Below are 24,583 nucleotides of genomic sequence, written 5' to 3'. Positions count from 1 at the left end.
GAAAATATTGATCTTAAATTTAAATGCTTGCAAAAGATGTAATTTCCTGTAAAAAAAAAAAAAAAAGAATTTCCTATGAATATTGATGTTTTAAAATAAAACATTTAATTTAAGTATCTGTGATTTTTTGACTGTTTTATTATAAAAACACAGATACAGAAAACCATACAATACAATGTATAGAAATACCTGTTTGGTTTAATGAATTATTTATAAGAGCAACATGCTTATAACCACCACCCACATTAAGAAATAGAATTTTGGCAACCACTCTAGAATCTCTTCCATCGGTCTCTTCCTTCACCCCCAGAATGACTGCTCTCCTGTCTTTTATCATAATCGCCTTCTTACTTGGAAATGTTGAAATTATTTGCTGTTCACTTTCAAATATTAAAAAAAAAACAAAACAAGTTCTTTCACAGCCAGAAGATTTACAGTGCCCCTTTATCTTTTTGAAATTGTAATTTTTTTTAACTTTATTTACTTATTTTGAGAGAGCATCCACGTGGCAGGGGCTGGTGAGGGGAACAGAGGGAGAGAGAATCCTAAGTAGGCTCCATACTGTCAGCATAGAGCCTGACGCGGGGCTTGATCCCATGAACCCTGAGATCATGACCTGAGCTGAAATCAGGAGTCGGATGCTTGTATTTCTATTCCACTTTGCCTTCAGAATTTTATCCTAATGCACGTATTTATGTTTATTTAATAATTCATCCTTTTCATAATTCTTTGTACAGGAATATGTATATATGTTTAAATTTAAAAATTCTTCTAGATTGTTATGAGCACAGTTATTAGTGCATGTTGGTCAACTATGAATACTATACATTTTAAATTTTTTTTTTTTCAACGTTTTTTATTTATTTTTGGGACAGAGAGAAACAGAGCATGAACGGGGGAGGGGCAGAGAGAGAGGGAGACACAGAATCGGAAACAGGCTCCAGGCTCCGAGCCATCAGCCCAGAGCCTGACGCGGGGCTCCAAGTCACGGACCGCGAGATCGTGACCTGGCTGAAGTCGGAGGCTTAACCGACTGCGCCACCCAGGCGCCCCTGAATACTATACATTTTAAAGGCAAAATTTATTGAAATTTTGGAATTTATTGGAAATGTACATCTTGATGGGCAGGACTTTTTCCAATTAGTGCATGTGTATGAATGTCATTGCTTAGATAATAAAAAGCTTTGGTATCAATCTATTCTTGTTTCTTAATACATGTAAATATTGAGAAAGCATAGTGACAAAAGTAAGGGGAAGAGTTGTTACAGCAGTTTCTATTTGAAAGCAATAATTGGAAACTGCCTGACATGCAAAGGATGTTACCCATACGTTAGAGTTACTCACGTAGTAAGCACAGAAGCCGGTAATCTATCATATTATTTTTTTATAGGTTATGGCAGAATTGGAGCAATATATCACAGTAAGATTAGGAATGGGTGAGCAATATGCCATTATTTATAATGTGGGAGAATGATTAAATCCCAGGTGGGTTGGCATTTCAGATTTTGGACCAGAGTACATGTGGAATTGAGGATTTAGAAATGAATTTTTTCTTTTTTTTTTTTAAACGTTCATTTTTGAGAGAGAGAGAGAGAGAGAGAGAGGGTGTGTTTGTGTGTGTGTGTGTGTGTTTGTGTGTGTATATGTATGTATGTATTTGTGTGTGCGTGCACGGGAAGGGTGGGGAAGTGGCAGAGGGGAACAAAGGATCCAAAGCAGGCTTATGCTGTCAGCAGAGAGCTGGATATGGGGCTTGAACCCATGAATATCAAGATCATGACCTGAGCTGAAGTTGGATGCTCAACCAACTGACCTACCCAGTTGCCCGAGAAATGAATATCTTTAAACCTCAGTTGTGCCTATATATGTTTTGAAAGGTTTTAGCGTAGTTCTGGGTGTGTCTGTATTAATTTGCCACTTGGAAGGTAGGTGCACTGGTCGAGGAGTGACGGGTATGTTTCCTGTCTCCTGGTAGGTAGGCAGAGATGGGCATCTTGAGCAGGAGCCATGGGAGCAGGGGCATCTGCTTGGCTTAGTCAGTTAAGCGTCAGACTTCAGCTCAGGTCATGATCTCACTGCTTGTGGGTTCGATTTCTGCAGTCAGACTCTGTGCTGACAGCGCAGAGCCTGGAGCCTGCTTCAGATTCCCTCTCCCTCTCCCTCTCCCCCTATCCCCCCCTCTCCCCCCCTCCCCTCTCTCCCCCCCTCTCCCCCCCCTCCCCTCTCTCCCCCTCCCCCCTCTCCCCCCCCTCTCCCCCTCTCCCCCCCTCTCCCCCTCTCTCTCCCCCTCTCCCCCCCTCCCCCCTCTCCCCCTCTCTCTCCCCCTCTCTCCCCCCTCTCCCCCCCTCTCCCCCTCTCCCCCCTCCCCCTCTCCCCCCTCCCCCTCTCCCCCCCTCTCCCTCTCCCCCCTCTCCCTCTCTCCCCCTCTCTCCCCCTCTCTCCCCCCTCCCTCCTCCCCCCTCCCCCCTCTCCCCCCTCTCCCCCCTCTCTCTCCCCCTCTCTCTCCCTCTCTCTCCCCCCCCCCCCTCTCGCCCCCTCCCCCTTTGTCTCCCTCTCCCTCCCTCTCCCTGTCTGTCTCTCTCTGTCTCTCTCTCTCTCTGTTGCTCCCCTACTGGAGCTCTGTCTCCGTCTCTCTGAAAAATAAACAAACATTTAAAAAAAAAAAAAGCCACTGGAGTGAACAAGCTCCTTAGTTGCTGGTAGGTTGTCATAGTTAAGGCTTTCCATAGGTAATGTTGATGGGGCATGTGGGAAGGTTAAATTGACCAGGACTGCTCTGTGATTTGGACTATCTGTGTAGTGGGCCCAGCTGAGTAGCACTTTTGAAAGCTGTTTGATATTTACTGTTTTATCTTTTTTTTTTTTTTTATGGCTTTATCTTTTAAATTACATGTAACTTTGGTGTTTTGGTATACTTTATAAAATATAAAGATGTCTTTTTCTTGTTTTTTTAAAAACTTTTTATTATTTTTAAATTTATTTATTTTTTAATTTACATCCAAGTTAGCATATAGTGCTATAATGATTTCAGGAGTAGATTCCAGTGATTCATCCCCTATGTACAACACCCAGTGCTCATCCCAACAAGTGTCTTCCCCAGTGCCCCTTACCCATTTAGCCCATTCCCCACCCGTAACCCCTCCAGCAAGCCTCAGTTCTCTGTATTTAAGAGTCTCTTATGTTTTGCCCCACTCCTTGTTTTAATGTTACTTCTGCTTCCCTTCCCTTATGTTCATCTGTTTTGTATGTTAAATTCCTCATATGAGTGAAGTCATATGATATTTGTCTTTCTCTGACTGGCTAATTTCGCTTAGTATGATACCCTCTAGTTCCATCCACGTAGTTGCAAATGGCAAGATTTCATTCTTTTTGGTTGCTGAGTAATACTCCATTGTAGATATATACCATATCTTCTTTATCCGTTCATCCGTTGATGGATGTTTGGGCTCTTTCCATACTTTGGCTATTGTCAGCTGCTATGAACATTGGGGTGCATGTGCCCCTTCGAAACAGCACACCTGTATTCCTTGGATAAATACCTAGTAGTGTAATTGCTGGGTCGTAGGGTAGTTCTATTTTTAATTTTTTGAGGGATCTCTATACTGTTTTCCAGAGTGGCTGCACCAGTTTGTGTTTCCACCAGCAGTGCAAAAGAGATCTTTATCTGCATCCTCACCAACATCTGTTGTTGCCTGTGTTGTTTCTTTTAGCCATTCTGACTGGTGTGAGGTAGTATCTCATTGTGGTTTTAATTTGTATTTCCCTGATGATGAGTGATGTTGAGCGTTTTTTCATGTGTTGGTTGGCCATGTCTTTGGAGAAGTGTCTATTCATGTCTTTTGCCCATGTCTTCACTGAATTGTTTTTTGGATGTTGAGTTTGATTTTTTTTATAGATTTTGTATACTAACCCTTTCTCTGATATGTCATTTGCAAATACTTTATCCCATTCTGTTGGTTGCCTTTTAGTTTTGCTGATTGTTCCCTTTGTTGTGCAGAAGCTTTTTATTTTGATGAGGTGCCCCAGTAGTTCATTTTTGGTTGTTTCCCTTCCCAAAATATAAAGATGTCTTAAATTACCATTTAAAGCGTTTTTTTTTTTTTTTTAATGCCTTTTACCATTCAAATCTTTTTTTTTTTTTTAATTTTTTTTAATGTTTTTTATTTATTTTTGGGACAGAGAGAGAGAGACAGAGCATGAACGGGGGAGGGGCAGAGAGAGAGGGAGACACAGAATCGGAAACAGGCTCCAGGCTCTGAGCTGTCAGCCCAGAGCCTGACGCGGGGCTCGAACTCACGGACCGCGAGATCGTGACCTGGCTGAAGTCGGACGCTTAACCGACTGCGCCACCCAGGCGCCCCTACCATTCAAATCTTTTTTTTTTTTTTTTTTTTTTTTAAATTTTTTTTTTTTCAATGTTTTTTTATTTATTTTTGGGACAGAGAGAGACAGAGCATGAACGGGGGAGGGGCAGAGAGAGAGAGAGACACAGAATCGGAAACAGGCTCCAGGCTCCGAGCCATCGGCCCAGAGCCTGACGCGGGGCTCGAACTCACGGACCGCGAGATCGTGACCTGGCTGAAGTCGGACGCTCAACCGACTGCGCCACCCAGGCGCCCCCCTACCATTCAAATCTTTAAGTAAAATGCAGAGACTGATGTGGGGCTTGAACATGCAAACCACAGGACCATGACCTGAGCGGAAACCAAGTCGGATACTTAACCAACTGAGCCACCCAGGTGCCCCCCCTTTTTAATTTAAAATGCTGCTGCATGGTCACGTCCATTTCTGTATGTGCTATAAATTCCTTAAATGGTTTCTGTTGATGTGAGACTTTTGGGTTGCTTCCGGTATTTTTGTTTTCTTTTTAAGTTGCTTTATTTTTCAGGTACCACTTAATAACTGTGTGACTGTCAGACAGTAACTTATGTCTCTTATCCTTTATCTGCAGAATGGGATGCAGGTTCACATTTCTTTATCTGAAACCTTTGGGACCAGATTTGTCTTGGAATTCAGGATTAATTTGGAAAGTAGAAAGTGTGTATATTTTACATCAATACCCCATCAGAGTCTGAGACAGCATTCTAATCAGTGTTTGTTCAGAAAAAGAAAATACATTTCTAAGTAGGATACTCTAAATAGCCTCACTTAGGTGAGGTCAGGTTTTGCTTCAGAATGTATTATGAAAAAATTTAGTTTTCAGAGCTTTCTGGGTGTTGAAATTGTGATAAAAGCATATGAACTGGTAGTAGTACCTACCACAAAAAGTTACTGTGAAATCAAATGAATTAAGATGCAGAAAGTATTTATAACAGTACCAGGCACATACTGAGGGCTAAGTAAGTATAGGTATAGTTCAGCCTGGTTTTATTTCGTCCCCCCCCCCCCCCCCCAGCTTTATTGAGAAATAATGAACATATAACATTGGGTACTTTTTTAGTTTTTGATTTTTAAAAATTTATTATTTTTTATTTTTAAGTAATCCATACATCCAATGTGGGGTTTGAACTCACAACCCTGAGATTGAGTTGTATGCTCCACTGACTGAGCCAAACAGGCACCCCTCTAGTTTGATTTTTTTTTTTGTACTTTGATTATTTATGTGTGTGTATATATATATATTTTGGGGGGGAGTGCAGGCAGGGAAGGAGCGGGGGGTGGGGGGGGGTGGGGACAGAGAATCCAGAGGTGGGCTCTGCACTGACAACCTGACAGAGAGCCCAGTGTGGGGCTGGAACTCATGAACTGGGAGATCATGACCTGAGCTGAAGTCAGATGGTCAACTGACTGAACCACCCATGTGCCCCTTTTTTGTACTTTGATTTTTAATTGTGTATGAAATAAAGTATCTTTTCATAAGTTATTAATTCATTTCTGTTTCTTTTTCTATAAATTGTCTATGTCTCCAGCTTTTTTGTGTGTGTGAGATGTTGGACTTACTAATGTGTACGAATTTATTTTAATTAAAGAAAAATTTTTAAGTTTACTTTGAGAGAGAGCGCATGAGCGTGGTAGAGGCAGAGAGAGAGGGGAGAGAGAAGCCCAAGCAGGGCCCAATGTGGGGCTTGAACTCATGAACCGAGGTCATGCATCATGACCTGGGCTGAAATCAAGAGTCAGGCACTTAACCAACTGAGAGCCACTCAGGCACCCAAGAATTTTTAAAAAAATTTTTTTTTTTAACGTTTATTTATTTTTGAGACAGAGAGAGACAGAGCATGAACGGGGGAGAGTCACAGAGAGAGGGAGACACAGAATTTGAAACAGGCTCCAGGCTCTGAGCTGTCGGCACAGAGCCTGACGCGGGGCTCGAACTCACGGACCGTGAGATCGTGACCTGAGCCGAAGTCGGACGCTTAACCGACCAAGCCACCCAGGCGCCCCAAGAATTTTTAATATATTAAGGAAATTATTAGTTTTTTGCATTTCCCTAATGACTAATGATGACCATTTTTCATGTGCTTATTTGATGTCAGTATAGTTTCTTGGCTGATGCCTGTTCACATTTTTTTGCTCATTTTTAATTGGATTGTTTATTTTCTCATTGAACTTTAAAGAGTTCTTTATATATTTTATATAAAGGTCTTTTATCAAGTATATTTATTGCAGACGTTTTCTCTTGAGTCTGTGGCTTGTCTTTGCATTGTTTTAACAGTGTCTTCTGCAGAGCAGAACTGATTTTAATCAAGTCCCATTTTATCAAATACTTCTTTTATGGCAAGGGAGTACACTTTCTTCTTCCCTAGGTATTCCTTTGTTGGACAGTTCTAATTGATCTTTAGTATTTTTGCTCATTAGTCCTTATAGTTTCAATGAATTGAATGATTTTTACACATTGAATATGTTTGTTCTCTCTTCTCATGACAACCACTCTGATATTTAAAGGCAGCTTGCATATGATGGAGGTACCCCTTACTGCCCAAATTAACTTTTCTAGTTACCTCACCTGTATTTAGTCAGTAATCGTCTCCAAAGCCTCTTTATCTGTCTGTGCAGTCGTCTTTGTCAAAAGTCAAAGGTTTTGTTTAAATTTAACCTTCAGCAAATCATGTGATACACATTTGTCCAAAACATTAGATGTTTAAGTTCTTTATCTGGATCTCTTCTATTAATGTGGATTATGATGGTTTATCTGCTTTAGTATTTCAATTTTTAGCTGCTACCAAAGGTAGTAAAATGTAATAGAACTCAGGGTGGATCTTTTTATGGGGTGTTTTGGCCATTTGTTTAATTGGTAACTGTTCATGTCATGAGCCTTGGTGGGCCTGTTTTTCCTCATCTGTGTTGATGGCTTTGGTGAAAGTGAAAGGAAATATATTCACTTTCTTACAAGGGCGAAAGAAGTATATATGTTGTTAGTATGTATATACATACTAGCATACAGTTACATGTGTATATCTGTATGTGTCTAGCTTCAGTAAACATTAATTCATGGTCAGTCTTGTTTCATTTTTATTCTTATATACTTTTTTTTTTAATGTTTATTTATTTTTGAGAGAGACAGAGTGCCAGGAGGGGAGGGCCAGAGAGAGAGGGAGACACAGAATCTGAAGCAGGCTCCAGCCTCTGAGTTGTCAGCAGAGCCTAATGAGGGACTCGAACTCATGAACCAAAGACCGTGACTTGAGCCAAAGTTGGATGCTTAACTGCCGAGCCACTCGTGTGCTCCTGTCTACTCTCCTTTTTAAAGTCTCCCTTATTTTGAAGCAAATTCCAGACCTTGTATTTCATACATAGATAGAATTCTTTAAAAGATAAGGATTCCAAAAAAGATAACTGCAGTACCATTGTTACTCTTTAAGGTACTTAATATGTATCTTTGGCAGTTTTTATTGTGTTTTAAGCGTATGAACAGACTATTCTCAGACTGTAGGCAATTCAAGAGATAGGAAAGTCTTGTCCCTCATCCCATCCTTAACAATGACCTTATCTCTACATAACACAGATCTGCCTCATTCTTTTTAAATAGCTACATAGTATTTAGATATGTGGCTGTATGATACTTTAAGTTGTTCTTTATTGGTAGGTGTTCATATTGTGTATGAAAGCAAAAACCAGGAAACAAAGTTGTGAGTTTCCTTGTTACTTATGTTAATTTCATACTCATTTTAGAGTAAATGCGTGTAAATAAAACTGCTTGCTTCAAGGGTAAGTCTATTTATTTGACATGTACATTTTTGAAAACATTTATTTTGAGAGAGAGCTTGTGTGCACAAGCTGGGGAGGGGCAGAGAGAGAGAGAGAGAGAGAGAGAATCCCATGCAGGCTCTGTGTTGTCAGCACAGAGCCTGATGCAGGGCTCGATCTCACAAACCCTGAGATCATGACCTGAGCTGAAATCAAGAGTCAGAGGGTTAACTAACTGAGCCACCCAGTTGCCCTAGAAATGTAGTTTGGCTTTTACTACTCTGTAGAATTTCTTTGAATGAGCAGACCACTTTATTGACTGTCCTGTTAATGAATATTTAGATGTCATTGTTTTAGAATGATGTTGCTATGGGCATAGTTCTGTTATGCTGAACCATGTGGAATTGCTATTAGTTGATTATTTTTAAAACAGAGATTTCATATGGTTCAGCTGAATACATCTTTTGGTGTATGTTTGCACGAGTATCTATTTGGTAAGTACTTTGAAATGAAATTGTTGTGTCCTAAGTGTTATGTTTAGTTTTTATAGATAATGCCAAAGTTCACTTTCCTCTACCACCAGTTGAAGCTGCTTTACCTTCCCCACAATACTTGATATTGTGAATTTTAGCTCTTTTGATGGTTGTGTTGTGGTATCTTATTATGGTTTTAATTTGCTAATGAATTAAGCATCTTTTAATGTATTTTATATGTTTATTGAATATCCTTTCTCTTTGAGTGAGTTGTCAAGTCTCTTGATCATGTTTTAATTAGGCATCTTTTTATTAGTTATATGCATTCTTTATATAGTCTCAATACCCTCCACTCTAGTTTGGTAGTTCTTAAATAGTATTGTTTTATGGACAGATTTAATTTTGGTGAAATTTCTTTCTTTTCCTTTATGGTTAGTGCTTTTTGTATCTGGTTTAAAAAAACTTAACCCGCCTGAGGTCCTAAAGATACACTCCTGTATTCTAAAAACTTTGCATTTACCCCCATATGTACGTCTCTAATGCATCTGGATAGGTAAGAACTCTTGTTAAGTGAAGAAAATTTACCTCTTTTTTGGTAATACTAGTTGCAGTTAGGTTTTTCACATTTTATTGTTTCTTTTAACTTTAACATGCTCAAATTTTAGATTTTGTGTAAATTAATATGGATTATGGGCTTTGTATCTGAGAATTTCCCCATTCCAGTGTAATGTATTTTTTAAAATTCTCTTTTATAATGTATGTATAGTTTCATTTTCTGTATTTAAGTCTTTGATTAATCCAGGATATATTGTAATACTTGAGGTAAAAATCCAACTTTATTTCCCTGAGATATTCCAGTACTTTTATTGAATAATCCATCTTTCCCATAGAGATTTGAAATTCCACAATCAATATACACTGATGTCCTGCATATATTTTGCTCCTTCTCTCTTTTAAGCCAGTAAAAATATTTTTTAGTTTGAAAATTTGCTGAAACTCTGCATACTCTCCCTGAGACATGTGTGCACATTTTCATACAGTTTCACAAAATGTGAAGAAACTGTGAAACCCATTCATAAATCTCTGATCAAACTTACCAATTTTTTAAATACTTCAAGGAGTATCCTTCATTCACAGAAGACTTGTTACCCCACCTATTTATTTTTCTTCACAAAACTATGTATACTCCTAGTATTTTAATGACTGATAATGTTTGTGTTTCTGTTGCTAAGGGAATCATCCATTTCCTTTCAAAATTAAGAATCCTCAAGGGAATAGTGGGCATTTAATTAATCTTTTATGTGCCATTGCTTTCTGTGTTTTAGATAAGCAGTATGAGGCCTAGAGAGATAATACGGCTTGCCAAACTTTTGCACATCTAGTTACTGGCTTAGCTATGTTGCTTAACATCATGCTTGTCATGTGTTTCCTTCATTACGATAAATTCCCTCCTTTATATGTTAGCTAACGTACTAAAGATTGAGTAACTAGTGATGCTAGAATCTAGTGATGTTGGGGCACCTGGCTGGCTCAGTCAGAAGAGTGTACAACTTTTGATCTTGGGTTTGTGAGTTCGAGCCCCATGGTGGGTGTAGAGATTACTTAAATAAGAAAATGTTAAAATGAAGTGATGTTAAGAGACATTTATTAAGTATCTGATAGCGGATAGTGCTGGGCTAAGTTTTAAATTAAGAACTCTCTATACATCCAGTCTTCACACTTAGCTTGAGGAACAGTAGGACTTAGAATGTAGTTTTGGATTCCTTGCGTGAAGCTGGTAGACACAGGGCGCATAAAGGAGAATCGATGAACTTACAGGTTAGAGCCCACTAAGAAAAATCTTGCTAAAAGATTATTAAAAATACGTCCTGTATTATGGCAGAGTGGTAATAGCTATGTTAATTTGCATCTATGTGATGTTGTATAACTTGTAAAATATACTTATCTGTTCAACCTGCCCTTCAGAAATATTTTGTTAATTTTTTGCTGAAGAAATAGCCTGAACTTCTTAAGGCCTCGTTTTAGCCAGAAAGTGGCAGAATTGGCACACGTTCATTGAACTCCTAAACCTGTCTTAGCTAGGAACATGTTTCTGTTTATATAGTCAATTTAGATTAAAACAGTAATGCATAGCTCCTCTGGAAGAAAATAACTGATATTTATTTACCTTTTTTTTTTTTTTTTTTTTAACACTTGATGTTTTAAGATACCAAATGAGTTTATGTGACAGAGAAGCTGGGATATTTGAGGGAGGAAAGCAGTTGAAAGTAATTGTTCTGCATTTTAGGATAAGATAGCCTTGCTCTCTCTTCTAAAGATATAGTTGTAAATACTTGTTGCAGAGCTAAATGATGAAGGGAAGGTGTTTATTTTATATATTAGAATACTCTTGTGGAGAACTTGGACAGCATTTATTATGCAGAACTCTGTTGGTAATGTATGTTTAGAAATTTAAAAATAGGTAATGTATTTTAATAATTCATCTGTAGGGTTGTTTTTGCTATACAATTGAATAGATGAGTTGATTATACTTGCTAATGTAACTTTTAGTTACAACTTTTAATGAGAATATTTTCTGTAGGGCTCTTTATTACTTTGTACTTAAAGTAGATTTATATAATAAGCACACAACAAAGTTAGACATAGGAAACATGGCTTATTTATAAGAATAGTAACACAACATGACAACATGTATTTTCTCTGATTTTAGGAGAAATGGGAGTAATAAAAGTGAAACTTGAAGTAGTTTCTTTTTTAATTTTTCATGTTTTGCTTATTTTTGAGAGAGAGAGAGAGACAGAGCATGAGCAGAGGAGGGGCAGAGAGAGAGGGAGACACAGAAGCAGGCTCCAGGCTCTGAGCTGTCAGCACAGAGACCAACATAGGGCTCAAACTCGAGATCATGACCTGAGCCGAAGTTGGATGCTTAACCTTAACTGACTGAACCACCCAGGTGCCCTGAAGTAGTAGTTTTCTTTGTTTCTTTTTTTTTTTTAATTTGTTATATTTTATTTGTTTTAATGTTTGTTTATTTTGGGGGAGGGAGGGGCAGAGAGAGAGAGGGAGACAGAGGCTCGGAAGCAGGTTCTGTGCTGTCAGTACAGAGCCTGATGTGGGACTTGAACTTAGAAACTGTGAGATCATGACCCGAGCCAAAGTCGTATGCTTAACTGACTGAGCCACCCAGGTGCTTCCCGAAGTAGTAGTTTTTACAAATAGGGATACTGACATTTATTGTTCATGTAAATGCTGTTCTTTGTTTTTTAGTCAGAAAGATATTTATTACATAAAACAATTAGAAACAGCCTACATAAAATTTGGCATTAAGATGGTAGAGTGCTATGCAGTGGCAAAAGTGATGTGATAATACATTTAATGACATCTCACAGACCTTTGTGAAGCTAAACATACTAAGCACTCCCATAATGTATTCATTAGGAAATAATTCCTTCGGTAAGGCTGTAAAGTAGCCTAGGTCAGTGACTTCCCTTCTGAACAGATGAGGAAATTGAAGCCCTCAGGAAAACTCCTGAAGTTAGGGGTCTTGCCTGAGCTCTGAAGAGCTCGTTTAACCAGGGCAACGTAAGTCTCCAGACTCAGCTACCCTACTCTTTTCACTTGTTAGTAAAAGCTGTGGTGGTATTTCTTCTGGTTTGATTTAGACTTGACTTTGCTTGACTCATGTCAGAGTCACCTTTTAATTTTCAACTTTTCAGTATCTTAGGCTTAGTGATTGGTACTTCTGAGATTATGAAAGCTATAGTTCCTTTCTTTCTGCTGGAAAATATCTAAGACTAAAACAGGTATTAGGTCCCTTCTAAAGGTAAGTAAATATTAATCTAACAAGTTAAATTAGATTTAAAGCCATTGGGTAGTATTAAAAATTGTGCATTGAATTCATGTAATCATCCCTTTGCCTATATTTGATGGTTTGTTAATTGGGATCTGTAATTTGGCTTTTCTTAAATGTAAGTGCACTTTTTAAGTATAAACAGTTAAGTTTGGCATAAACATTTTGCCATTGTTTTTCTACTGCTAAGTTCTGGGAGAATTAATCATAATACCAGTTTGAGTCATATTTTCATCTTGTTTAGAAAGGCTAACAAAAAATGTTTATGATGATAGAAATTAAAGATAGTAAAAATGAATTGCCCAAGTACAAAATGAATAGTAACTGTAAGATTTACTACTTGCGGATATGCATAGATAGCCACTGTAGTCACTTAGGCACCAGAGCAGCTGTTAAGAAAAAAAATCTTTGAAGTTATATGGCTTTTAGGGTTAGGAGAAAGAATGGAAACAGAATTAGAGAAAGAAACCTGACCCTGAGATGGGTTTCTAGACAGAGCTGGCATACCTTATGGGCAGCCCTACACCAGAGAAATAAACTGCTGGAATGTTTTCATTTATTGTGTTACACTGTTTAGATTCTACTAAATAAATTTTAGTTCAAGCATTTTTATTTGAAAAACCCATAATAATCTCCAAGAAGGTTTGCTGAGTCCTTTAATTCTGAATTGATCTAGTTGCTTAACGCTGTCGAAATCTCTTGAATTAAGGATAACGATTTTAAGGGACTTGAATGACTAGGGAGAGGTCACTAAAAGGTGGAAGGGGAAATGTCAAATGTGTAAACATTCATTAATTTCTTTACAGTTTAACCTTATTGCAGTTATTTCAAGACTGATTCTGTGCTCTTAGCCAGATATCATTATTTGTTAAATTTTACATTGATGTCACTTAAATTTTTATCCTTGACTTATTTTTAATTTTTATAGATAAAGTGGAGAATTTTAGTGAAGAATATGAAAAGAATAGTCACCATATTTACAAAAATGCTGAAGACAGTACTAAGAAATCCAATGCAGAAACAACAGTAGCTTCTGGATACAAAGCTGATGAAATCAAGGAAACAAATGATACTTGGAACTCCCAACTTGGAAAAAGGTCAGAATCTCCATCAGAAATATCTTCCATCAAGGGATCTGTAAGAACTGGTTTGTATGAATGGGATAATGATTTTGAAGATATCAGATCAGAAGATTGTATTTTAGGTTTGGATAGTGATCCTCTTTTGGAGATGAAGGATGAAGATTTTAAAAACCGGTTGGAAAATCTAAATGAAGCCATTGAAGAAGACATCGTGCAAAGTGTTCTTAGGCCAAGCAACTGTAGGACGTACTGTAGGGCGAATAAAGCAAAATCCTCACAAGGAGCATCAAATTTTGATAAGCTAATGGACGGCACCAGTCAGGCCTTAGCCAAAGCAAACAGTGAATCAAGTAAAGATGGCCTGAATCAGGCAAAGAAAGGCAGTGTAAGTTCTGGGACCAGTTTTAGAGGGACGGTTGGACGGACTAGAGATTACACTGTTTTACATCCATCTTGCTTGTCAGTTTGTAATGTTACCATACAGGATACTATGGAACGTAGCATGGATGAGTTCACTGCATCAACCCCTGCAGATTTGGGAGAAGCTGGCCGTCTAAGAAAAAAGGCAGATATTGCGACTTCTAAGACCACTACTAGATTTCGACCTAGTAATACTAAATCCAAAAAGGATGTTAAACTTGAATTTTTTGGTTTTGAAGATCATGATGAGACAGGAGGTGATGAAGGAGGTTCTGGGAGTTCTAATTACAAAATTAAGTATTTTGGCTTTGATGATCTCAGTGAAAGTGAAGATGATGATGAAGATGACTGTCAAGTGGAAAGAAAGACAAGCAAAAAAAGAACTAAAACAGCTCCATCACCCTCCTTGCAGCCTCCTCCTGAAAACAGTGATAATTCCCAGGACAGTCAGTCTAGTACTAATAATGCAGGTAAGACTTAAAAAAATTATTACAAGTAAATGCATTTTAAGTTTAAGTCAACAGCTACTGAGTTTCTGCTTAGGTACTTAATTTTAACTTGTTATGTTTAATTTTAATAGAAGTATTATTTAGAACCACAGATTGTACCTTATCCAGAGGTACAGTGTTTTAAATGTTCATAATCAAGTTCCACATTGTAAGGATCAATTTATAGATTGGGTTTTTTAATATTTGTGTTTTAATTCTGCCTTTAGCACTTGAGAATTTTAGTGTGTGTGTGTGTGTGTGTACAGGGATATTAGACATCTTGATGTTTCAACTTTGAAAATCCAAATGCAGTTGGGGACTTGGTAGATTTTGGACATTTAGAACTACATAGATAATAGATGGTTTGTAATGAGGGAAATATTAGAAAATTAAAATTGATTAAAAGCATTTGTAGTTGGCTCAAAAGTAAACTAATGTTTTAAAACATTGTCAAGAAATCTTAAGTTTAAAGTTAGAAAGTAAATGTTAATCTTAAAAATCATCCTCTTGAGTTGATTTAATAAAATTGAAAAGTGCTAGTTAAGTATTTATTCACTCTTACCAGTGAAAATTTAATTTGTCTCTTAAGATAGTAGGGCCAGTAATGACTGGAGGCTCTCAAGGAGTTGATAGTTTCTACTGTGAGAGACCAACACAAGTAGGTTAGCTTCGCTATAATTAAGTCACTACCTGACAAGGGCTTAGTGAAGTGGATTGATTGTTGAGTGAGGAAGAGTAAGCAAAAGCCTCTGGGATCCAGGGGCTATATTTATATATATTTAACCAAATACATAGTTTCTCTGTATCGCTTTACTTGTTAAATAACGTTTTTGTCTTGTTAAGTCATATAAGAAGTGTCATTATGGTGAATTAGAATTCTAATAGTATTCTTACATATAGATTCTTGTGTACATTATAAGTCATACTTGAGACTACCTACTATTTTGCTTTATTTGGCCTAAAAATAGTTTTGTTAGATTAGAGTCACTCTTCAAAACTAGAGGCATATAAGAATAGTCCCTAAGGGCTCACTCCTTATTCCTCTAACTGTAAAAATTAATAAATAAATAAGGGGGTTATCAATTCAGCCAGTGTTGTCTTGAATCTCTTCTGGAGAATTGAAGTTTGCAGCATCCTTGCTAGTCACATGAGATGACTGGGCAGACAGCTTAGGGTTGCTTTGTCAGGAGGATGATAAGTAATCATGCACAAAACCTGAGCTCCTTTCTTCCTGAAATTTACTTAGCTCTTTCTTCTAACTTTGGTAGCAAGTTATTTTGATCAGCAATTGAAAAATCTCTGGCTGAAATTTACATTTTGGGGTAATGTAACTTTTTAAGCTTTGAAATGTGAGATCATCAGGCTCCCTTTCAAAAACTTCTTTCATATTGCTACCAAATAAAATTAAAAAATTAGAGACCATTTGATACATCCAGGGTCTTCAACTGATGTATGAAATAGCAAACATTTTTTAAAAATTTTTTTAATGTTTGTTTATTTTTGGAAGAGAAAGAGCATGAGCAGGGAAGGGGCAGAGAGAGGGGGACACAGAATCTGAAGCAGACGCCAGGCTCTGAGCTGCCAGCACAGAACCCAATGCGGGGCTCGAACTTATAAACGGTTGAGAGCGTGTCCTGAGCCGAAGTCGGATACTTACCTGACTGAGCCACCCAGGTGCCCCATGAAATAGCGAACATTTTTAATGGTTGGGCTAGTGATAGTGAAAAGTCTTCCTATTTTACTTTTTTGTTTAGGCTAGAAGAAATTTTAACTGCTTAGGAATTTATCTAATTATTTGGTTATTTTTGTATGAAGACCCACAAATCATTGAGCTACATTGTACTAGGTCATTTATATCTTTTGCCAAAAATAGCTGTCTTTTTTTTTTTTTTTTAATGTGACTTTTGTAGGTGCAAGCAGACATTCTTTGAAGGCCAGCATGATTCAGTATACTTAAGCTCTAGAAAAATGTTAAAGGTAGATAACTGTGTGTATATTTAAACTAGACTGCCCAATGTCAGTGTCCGTAGATACCCAGCAGTTATTTTAGAAAAGAATCAGTTTTGCCATTTACAGAAAATAAAACTGAAGCACATACATACTAACTTGGTTTCTGATTTTCTTCTAAAGTTGGGGTCGGCAGGCCAGGAGGGTGAGAATGGCAAAATGAGACTTAATATTGTTAGGGATATTTTGTCAACTGAATGGTGCTTTTTATTCCTGTATTCTTTTACCCTGCAAAATGCCACTCCCCAAATGTTCATAGGTTGTTTGGGAGATAATTTGAAATATTGGAAAGCTAGCTAGTTTTGATTACCATTTCAGAAAACTTGGATTTTACAGAGGATTTGCCTGGTGTGCCTGAAAGTGTGAAGAAGCCCCCAAATAAACAAGGAGATAAATCAAAAGAAAACACCAGAAAGATTTTTAGTGGTCCCAAACGGGTAAGTAAAGCATTATCAGTGATTTGTATTATTTATATATTATTGGAGGACTCAGTTCTGGAGTTTTTAATCTGAAAATTACTAACAAATTTTGGGTTCAAAGAATGTAAGTCAATTTTTAAAAAAATTGTAAGCATTTTTTTGAAGTGTGGTAAAATATATACTTAGCATAATTTTTATTATATGTACAATTCAGTAACGTTAAATACATTCACAGTGTTTTGTAACCATCCCGTTATCTATATCCAAAACATTTCATCATAGCAAAAACTCTACCCATTAAACAATAACTCCCCCTTTGTCCTCCCAGCCTGTGGTAAACACTATTCTACTTTTTGTCTGTATGAATTTGCCTATTCTAGTTATCTCGTGTAAGTGGAATCTTACAATTCTTACCTTATCTGTGTCTGGCTTATTTCACTAGGGGGTCCACACATATGGGGGGGTCCACACAATATGGGGTCCACCCATATTGTAGCACATATCAGAATTTCAGTCCTTTTTTTATGGTGGAAGAACATTCCATTGTATGTATATACTACATTTGTTGTTGTTTTTCAAGGGTATTTTATTGAAGAGAAGGCCAGACTCTGCCATCCATCCACTGGTACAACTCCTCTATTATGTGATATAAATATATTGAAGGTTACTGTTGTCCATAAACTGGCTGGCTTAAAACATGTTTATTCTGTCACAGTTCTGCATGCTAGAAATCCAAAATTAAGATGTTGGGAGGGTCTTGCTTTCTAAAAGACACTAAGGGGGTTATTTGTCCTTGCCTCTTCCAGCTTCTGGTGGCTCCAGGTGTTTCTTGGCTTGTGCTGCATAACTCCATTGTCTGTCTCCGTCACATGGCCTTCTCCCTCTTTCCCTGTCTTCTTTCTCTTAGAGGAACATTTCGTATTTATCACATCTTGTTTATTCATCTGTTGGTGGACACTAGGGTTGTTTTCACCTTTTGGCCATTTTGAGTCTCTGCTTTCAATACTTTTGGATAAACAGGAGTAGAATTTTTGAGTGAGTAGGTAGGTGTGTGTTTAGCTCACTGTTTTATACCTTGACTAAACCACTTTACATTCCCACCAGCAGAGGGTTCCATTTCCTCCATGTCTTCACCAACACTTATTTTCTGGGTTGTGTTGTGTTGTTTCGTTTTGTTTTGAAGTAGGCTTCACGCCCAGCGCAGAGCCCAATGCGGGGCTTGAACTCACACCCTGAGATCAAGACCTGAGCTGAAATCAAGAGTCAGATGCCCAACCACCTGAGCCACCCATGTGCTCCCCCCCTTTTTTCTGATAATAGCTATTTTTTCTTTCTTTCTTTTTTTTATAATAGCTATTCTAATGGGTGAGAAATGATATCTAATGGTTTGATTTGCATTTCCCTGACTAGTGATGTTGAACATCTTTTTGTGGTACTGAGTGGTCATTTGTATATCTTTTTTGGAGAAATATCTTTTCAAGTCCTTTGTACATGTTTGATTTTTTTTTTAATCTTACAAAATTGTTCATTAACATTTTTTAACGTTTTTATTTATTTTTGAGACAGAGACAGAGCATGAGCAGGGGAGGAGCATAGAGAGGGGGAGACACAGAATCTGAAGCAGGCTCCAGGCTCTGAGCTGTCTGCACAGAGCCTGACGTGGGGCTCAAACTCACGGAGTGTGAGATAATGACCTGAGCTGAAGTCAGACGCTTAACCGACTGAGCCACCCAGGAGCCCCTAACATTTTTTTAAATTTAAGTCCAAATTAGTTAACATACAGTGCAGTAATAATTTCAGGAATAGAATTTAGTGATTCGTCACTTACATATACTAATACCCAGTGCTCATCCCAAGTATCCTCCTTAATGCCTCTCACCCCTGATTTTTTTCCTTAAATTTTTTTTTAATTAAAAATTTTTTTTAAGTTTATTTATTCTGAGAGAGAGAGAGAGAGAAAGGGAGCATGTAGGGTAGGGGCAGAGAGAGAGAAGGAGAGAGACTTCCAAGCAGGCTCTGCAGTGACACATCAGAACTCATGAACCGTGAGATCATGACCTGAGCTGAAATCAAGAGTTGGGTGCTTAACTGACTGAGCCACCCAGATGCTCCTTTGTGCATGTTTGAATTGAGTTTTTTTTGTTGTTGTTGTTAATAGTTCTTTATGTAGTCTAGATATTAATCTCAGATAAATAATTTGCACATAGATCCTTCATTCTGTGACTTGTCCCTTCATTCTCTTGATAGTATGATTTGATGCACAAGTTTTTAATTTCAGTAAAGTCCCAATTTGCTTTTTCTTTTGCTGCCAGAATGTCATTGCCAAATCAGATGCATGACTTTTCCTTTATGTTTTCTCCTAAGAATTTTATAGTTTTAGGTCTTTGATCCATTGTGAGTTAATTTTTGTATATGGTGTAAGTTAAGGGTCCAACTTCATTCTTTGGGTGTGGGGGGTGTCCAACTTCATTCTTATGCATTATGTAAGTCATTTAATATGGTCCAGCATGGGTATTCAGAATAATTTGCTTGACTTTACCTGTTCAATAAAAAATTCCTTATATAACTTGTTCTTTGTTTTGTTGTTGAAAGTTGCAAGTTGTCAACATCTTTTGCAGATTGAACTGCTTTTGAGCAGCTCAAGAATGAGGGTGTCCAAGAATGAGTAAAGCCAAGTCTTAATGGCCTCATTTTATTTTTATTCTTTTACCTCTGTAAAGAGCTAATTTGGAATCTTTTCAAAGTAATTGTGCTATACTTTTGTACCCCTTCATGTGACCAACCCCTCACCAGAAAAAAAAAAAAAAAGTGCTTGATGCTAATTTTTTTAATTTAATTTTTTTTGAACTCGAGTTATTTCTTTAATCTTTTTTAATGTTTATCTTTATTTTTGAGACATTAAGAGACAGAGCACGAGTGGGGGAGGGGCAGAGAGAGAGGGAGACACAGAATCCGAAACAGGCTCCAGGCTCTGAGCTCTCAGCACAGAGCCCGACACGGGGCTCGAACTCACAGACTGTAAGATCATGACCTGAACCCAAGTCGGACGCTCAACCGACTGAGCCACCCAGGCGCCCCGGTGCTAATATCAATAAACTTAAAACTTCAGAGCTTTGCTCTGGGGTGAGAGCCCAGGGGCCAGGGCAGTGTGGGATATAGTCTGTATGGAATATATAGACTATAGTCATTAATGCTTAGGTGCCGCTTTTGGTTTGTATGAAATTGTGCATGGCATGTGTTAATTCCAGAGCAATAGTTATCAACTTCTTTGGTCTCAGGATTACTTTATAATCTTAAAAAATTTACTGAGAATCACAAAGAACTTTTGTTTTTTAAAGACCTTTTGATTATATGTGCAGATCAGTATCAAATTATAAGTGAAAACATTTCAAAAATACATATTAATAATTCACTTAAAATGACAACCCATTACATGTTAGTATAACATTTTATGAAAATTACTTTCTCAAAGTGAGAAAAATAACATTGTTTTACAAATCTTTTTTAAAGTTTGGCTTAATGAAAGACAGCTGGATTCTCATAGCCCCTGCATTCAATATATTTCATTAATGCTGTTTTGGTTGAAATATATGAAGAAAATCCAGCCTCACACAGATAAGTATTTTTAATAGCCTTTTCAGGTAATTGTGAATGTTGTTCTTCCATAAGATACCAAGACTCAACAAATAGGAGTTTCTTAAAGATTAGTTGCAGTTTGGAATTTAAAAGCATGCCAATGAACCTTTCATATTGTTACATTGAAATCTGTCGGTCTTTCACTTTTTTTTTGTCTTCACTTTGAATGGAATTTTTACACGTACATACTTTGTGACATCATCCATTGGTCATTTGGAAAATACTGGTTACACTGATTGATGTGCAGATCTTTCGAATGGTGACACACCTCATTATATGGTATCAGAATCACAGTATCACTGCCAAAGTCATCAGAAGTCTTAAGTATTGGGAAGCTATCAGTTTCATAGTGGTAGGTAAAAGGTCTAAAATTTTAGTTGCTTAAAAGTTGAAATTTTTTCATTGGCAGAAAATACTTCAGGGTGAATGACAGTGATAGGTCCACTTTGTTCATATTTGAGAAAATGTGTGCCTAATACCAAGTCTGTATTACAGCCCTGTAAGCATAGCTTGTCAATTAGTTTTTCAGATAGAGAATGGTGATCCAGAGGTGCCTGGGTGGCTCAGTTGGTTAAGTGTCCAACTCTTGATTTTGGCTCTGGTCATGATCTCAGGATTGTGAGATTGAGCCCATTATCGGGCTCTGCACTGAGTGTGGAGCCTGCTTGGCATTCTCTCTCTCCCTCACTTTATGCCCCTCCCCAACTCTAAAAAAGAATGGTTTTCCAGGCAAAATGTGAGTAGTTCAGCTTGCAGCTTGAGCAGTTACATGTTCTTCTTCGACAAAACCACTGTACTTTGTATGTAGCAGAAGTGGGGTTTTTTTTCTTAAGTTTATTTTGAGAGAGAGAGCGAGCAGGGAAGGGGCAGAGAGAGCGGGGGAGAGACAGAATCCCAAGTGGGCTCTGCACTGTCAGCGTGGAATGGGGCTCAAACTCACGAACCTGTGAGATTATGACCTGAACTGAAATCAAGATTCGGTCACTTAACCAACTTAACCGACTGAGCCACCTGGGTGCCCCTGTATGCAGCAAGAGTGTTTTATGCATACTTCTTTTTTTTTTTCCTTTTTTTTTTTTAAGTTTATTTATTTTTGGGACAGAGAGAGACAGAGCATGAATGGGGGAGGGTCAGAGAGAGAAGGAGACACAGAATCTGAAACAGGCTCCAGGCTCCGAGCTGTCAGCACAGAGCCCGACGCGGGGCTCGAGATCATGACCTGAGCCGAAGTCGGCCGCTCAACCGACTGAGCCACCCAGGCGCCCCTATGCATACTTTTTTTGTTGCACAGAATATTAGTGTATTTGATAGTTGTGATTTAATAAAATTTATAATTTTTATTCCTTCATCAGAGGCTTTTTCTTATATGAAACTGCATTTTATTTTTAAACTACGAAGTATCTGGCAGTAAAGAATATGACTGCTTACACAGTTTGGAGCCCCTATCTAGATTCATGCTAAGACTCCAACAGCTTTACCTGCTGTTTACTATTGTTTTCGCACTGTCCTTATGAATGACTAGACAGTGAAAAAGGCAAATAACCATCTTGTTGTGAAAATGGTTGAGTTTCGTGGATGCCTAGCACATGTTTTGAGAACTGCTGATTTATAGCATTCTACTTTATTTTCCTCCCTCTAGACTTTTTATTATGAAAAGTCAAAATATTTAGAAAATGTGAAAGCAGCATGATGAATACCCACATCCTCTATTTAGATTGATTCCCAGTTAATATCTTGACTCAGTTGCATATACATGATCTCCTCCCCTACCGTATATAAATGTATGTGTAACTTTTTTCTGTCTTATTTGAAACTTGTGGAGTTATAGATGGCATACATTTTTAAAGAAAAAAGACAATCTCATATTCAACTGTGGTGATATGATTACAGTACTTAAAAAAATTAGCAATTCTGTTCATTGCCTGGGTGGCTCAGTCTTTTAAGCATCCGACTCTCGATTTCAGCTGAGATCCTGATACTGTGGTTTGTGAATTCAAGGCCTGCTCTGCACGCTGACTGTGCAGAGCCTGGTTGGGATTTTCTCTCCCTCTCTCTCTCTGCTTGCACTTGTGTGTTCTCTCTCTAATGAACTTTTTAAAAATAGAAATTCTTTGATATTATCTGATATCTAGCCCGTATTTCATTTTCTCCAGCTATCTCCTGATTGTCTTTTAGTTTTTCTTTTTCCCTCAAACCATAATCTTTTAGTTGTTAATATTTCTTGAGTCTTAAACAGTCCCATCTTTTAAAAATTCTTGTGGCACTGATTTTATTTTAACGAATTCATGTTATTTTCCTTACAGAATGTTCCACATTCAGAATTTATATGATTTTTCCTCTGGTGATGTCTTTTAAGTCATTACTCCACTATATTAAAGTAGCTTAGTTGCATAGACCACTGGAATTCTGTAAGTTTGATTAGGTTTGGGTTAAACATTTCGACAAGACTAAGTCAAAGTGATAATTGTGTATGCTGCTTTACGTCAGAAGCTACATAACACCTGGTTATTCTACTCTTAATATTGTTTGACCACCAAATGAAGGTTGTGATCACCAGCTCTCCAATAAAGGCATATTTTTCCTTTTATAATTTAGTAATAATTTAGAAGTAAGCTTCTAGGTGCCACCTTGGCACCATGCGAATATCCTGTTCCCCATTATGTTTCACTTCATCATTTTAGCATCCACTGCTGCTTGCATCATTTATTACACTGATGGTTGCAGAATGGTGAGATTTCTAATTGCCGTTTCTTCCGCATTTAAAAACTGGAATTCTGTAAAGAATGTTCTTCCTCCTCTCCCTACTCCTTTGCTCTCATTCTCTTCTACCCTATAGGCTCAATACTTTTTTTAACTGTTTGTTTATTTTTGAGAGAGAGCGCGTGTGCATGCATGGTGGGGGAGGGCAGAGAGAGAGGGAGACTGAAGATCCAAAGTCGACTCTTCACTGAAAGCAGAGAGCCTGATGCAGGGCTTGAACTCACATTCTGCGAGATCGTGACCTGAGCCGAAGTTGGACGCTTAACTGATTGAACTGCCCACATGCCTCAAGACTCAGTAATTTAAAAAAAAATTTTTTTTTAACATTTATTTATTATTGAGAGACAGACCGTGAGCAGGGGAGGGCCAGAGAGAGAGGGAGACACAGAATCTGAAGCAGGCTCTAGGCTCTCAGCTGTCAGCACAGAGCCCGATGTGGGGCTTGAACTCATGAACCACGAGATCATGACCTGAGCCGAAGTCGGACACTTAACCGACTGAGCCACTCAGGCGCCCCTCAATTTTTAAAAGAATTTTATTTATTTTTTTTAATTGTTTATTTGTTTTTGAGAGTGAGTGAGCAAGCAGGGGAGGGGCAGAGAGAGAGGGAGACAGGATCCAAAGTGGGCTCTGTGCTGACAGCAGAGAAGACTCAATAACTTTTACTTATTAAATGTATTTACAATAGATTTGGCCAGTGTGAACCATTTCAAGGTATCTCTTGTGTCCTTTTGCTATAACCCCATCATCATTTTATTTTATTTTATTTTTACGATTTTATTTTATTTTTAAAAGTAACCTCTACACCTAATGTGAGGCTCAGTCTCACAACCTCAGCATCAAGAGTCGCATGCTCCACTGACTGAGCCAGCCAGGAGTCCCAACCCCATCATCTTTGAGTACTTCCCTTGCTTCCTGCACAAGAGATGACTTGAGATTCATCTTTTTTTTTTTAAGTTTATGTATTTATTTTGCGAGAGTGCTGGAGGGGCAGAGAGAGAGAATCCCAAGCATCTGCACTAGAGGCACAGAGCCCGACACAGGCCTCAAACTCCTGAACCATGAAATTATGACCTGAGCCAAAGCCATGAGTTGGACACTCAACTGACTAAGCCACCCAGGCGCCCCTGAGACTCCTCTTATATTTTACCTGTTTTAGTCACAGAATCATCCATTTATGCAAGGATCCTTGGTTCTTTTTGTATGGGTATAGTATTTTGAAACCCAGATCTGAGTGCTGGCTGTATTTGTTTCTTATAGTTTCTTTTGTTGAATGGAGCTATGAAACATGTAGAAAAATAAACTATGAGTTCATGTTGAT

The 24,583-nt window shown here is 37.9% G+C and overlaps 1 protein-coding gene across 3 annotated transcripts in view; it reads left to right on the top strand.

The window, feature by feature from the left end:
• Positions 1-24,583, top strand: part of WAPL (WAPL cohesin release factor) — a 93,934-nt gene that overhangs the window by 15,096 nt on the left and 54,255 nt on the right. For 2 of the 3 annotated variants that reach the window (XM_058696900.1, XM_058696899.1), the window contains exons 3-4: positions 13,379-14,422; positions 16,766-16,884. In XM_058696900.1, the coding sequence (XP_058552883.1) occupies positions 13,379-14,422; positions 16,766-16,884 (1,163 nt within the window). The remainder of the gene's footprint in view (positions 1-13,378; positions 14,423-16,765; positions 16,885-24,583) is intronic. The other variant, XM_058696901.1, reaches the window with a different exon arrangement.

The sequence above is a fragment of the Neofelis nebulosa genome, chromosome 13 (assembly GCF_028018385.1).
Source record: "Neofelis nebulosa isolate mNeoNeb1 chromosome 13, mNeoNeb1.pri, whole genome shotgun sequence".
NCBI lineage: Eukaryota > Metazoa > Chordata > Mammalia > Carnivora > Felidae > Neofelis > Neofelis nebulosa.
The sequence above is the reverse complement of the archived record's forward strand: the minus strand, read 5'-3'. Positions and strand labels throughout refer to the sequence as shown.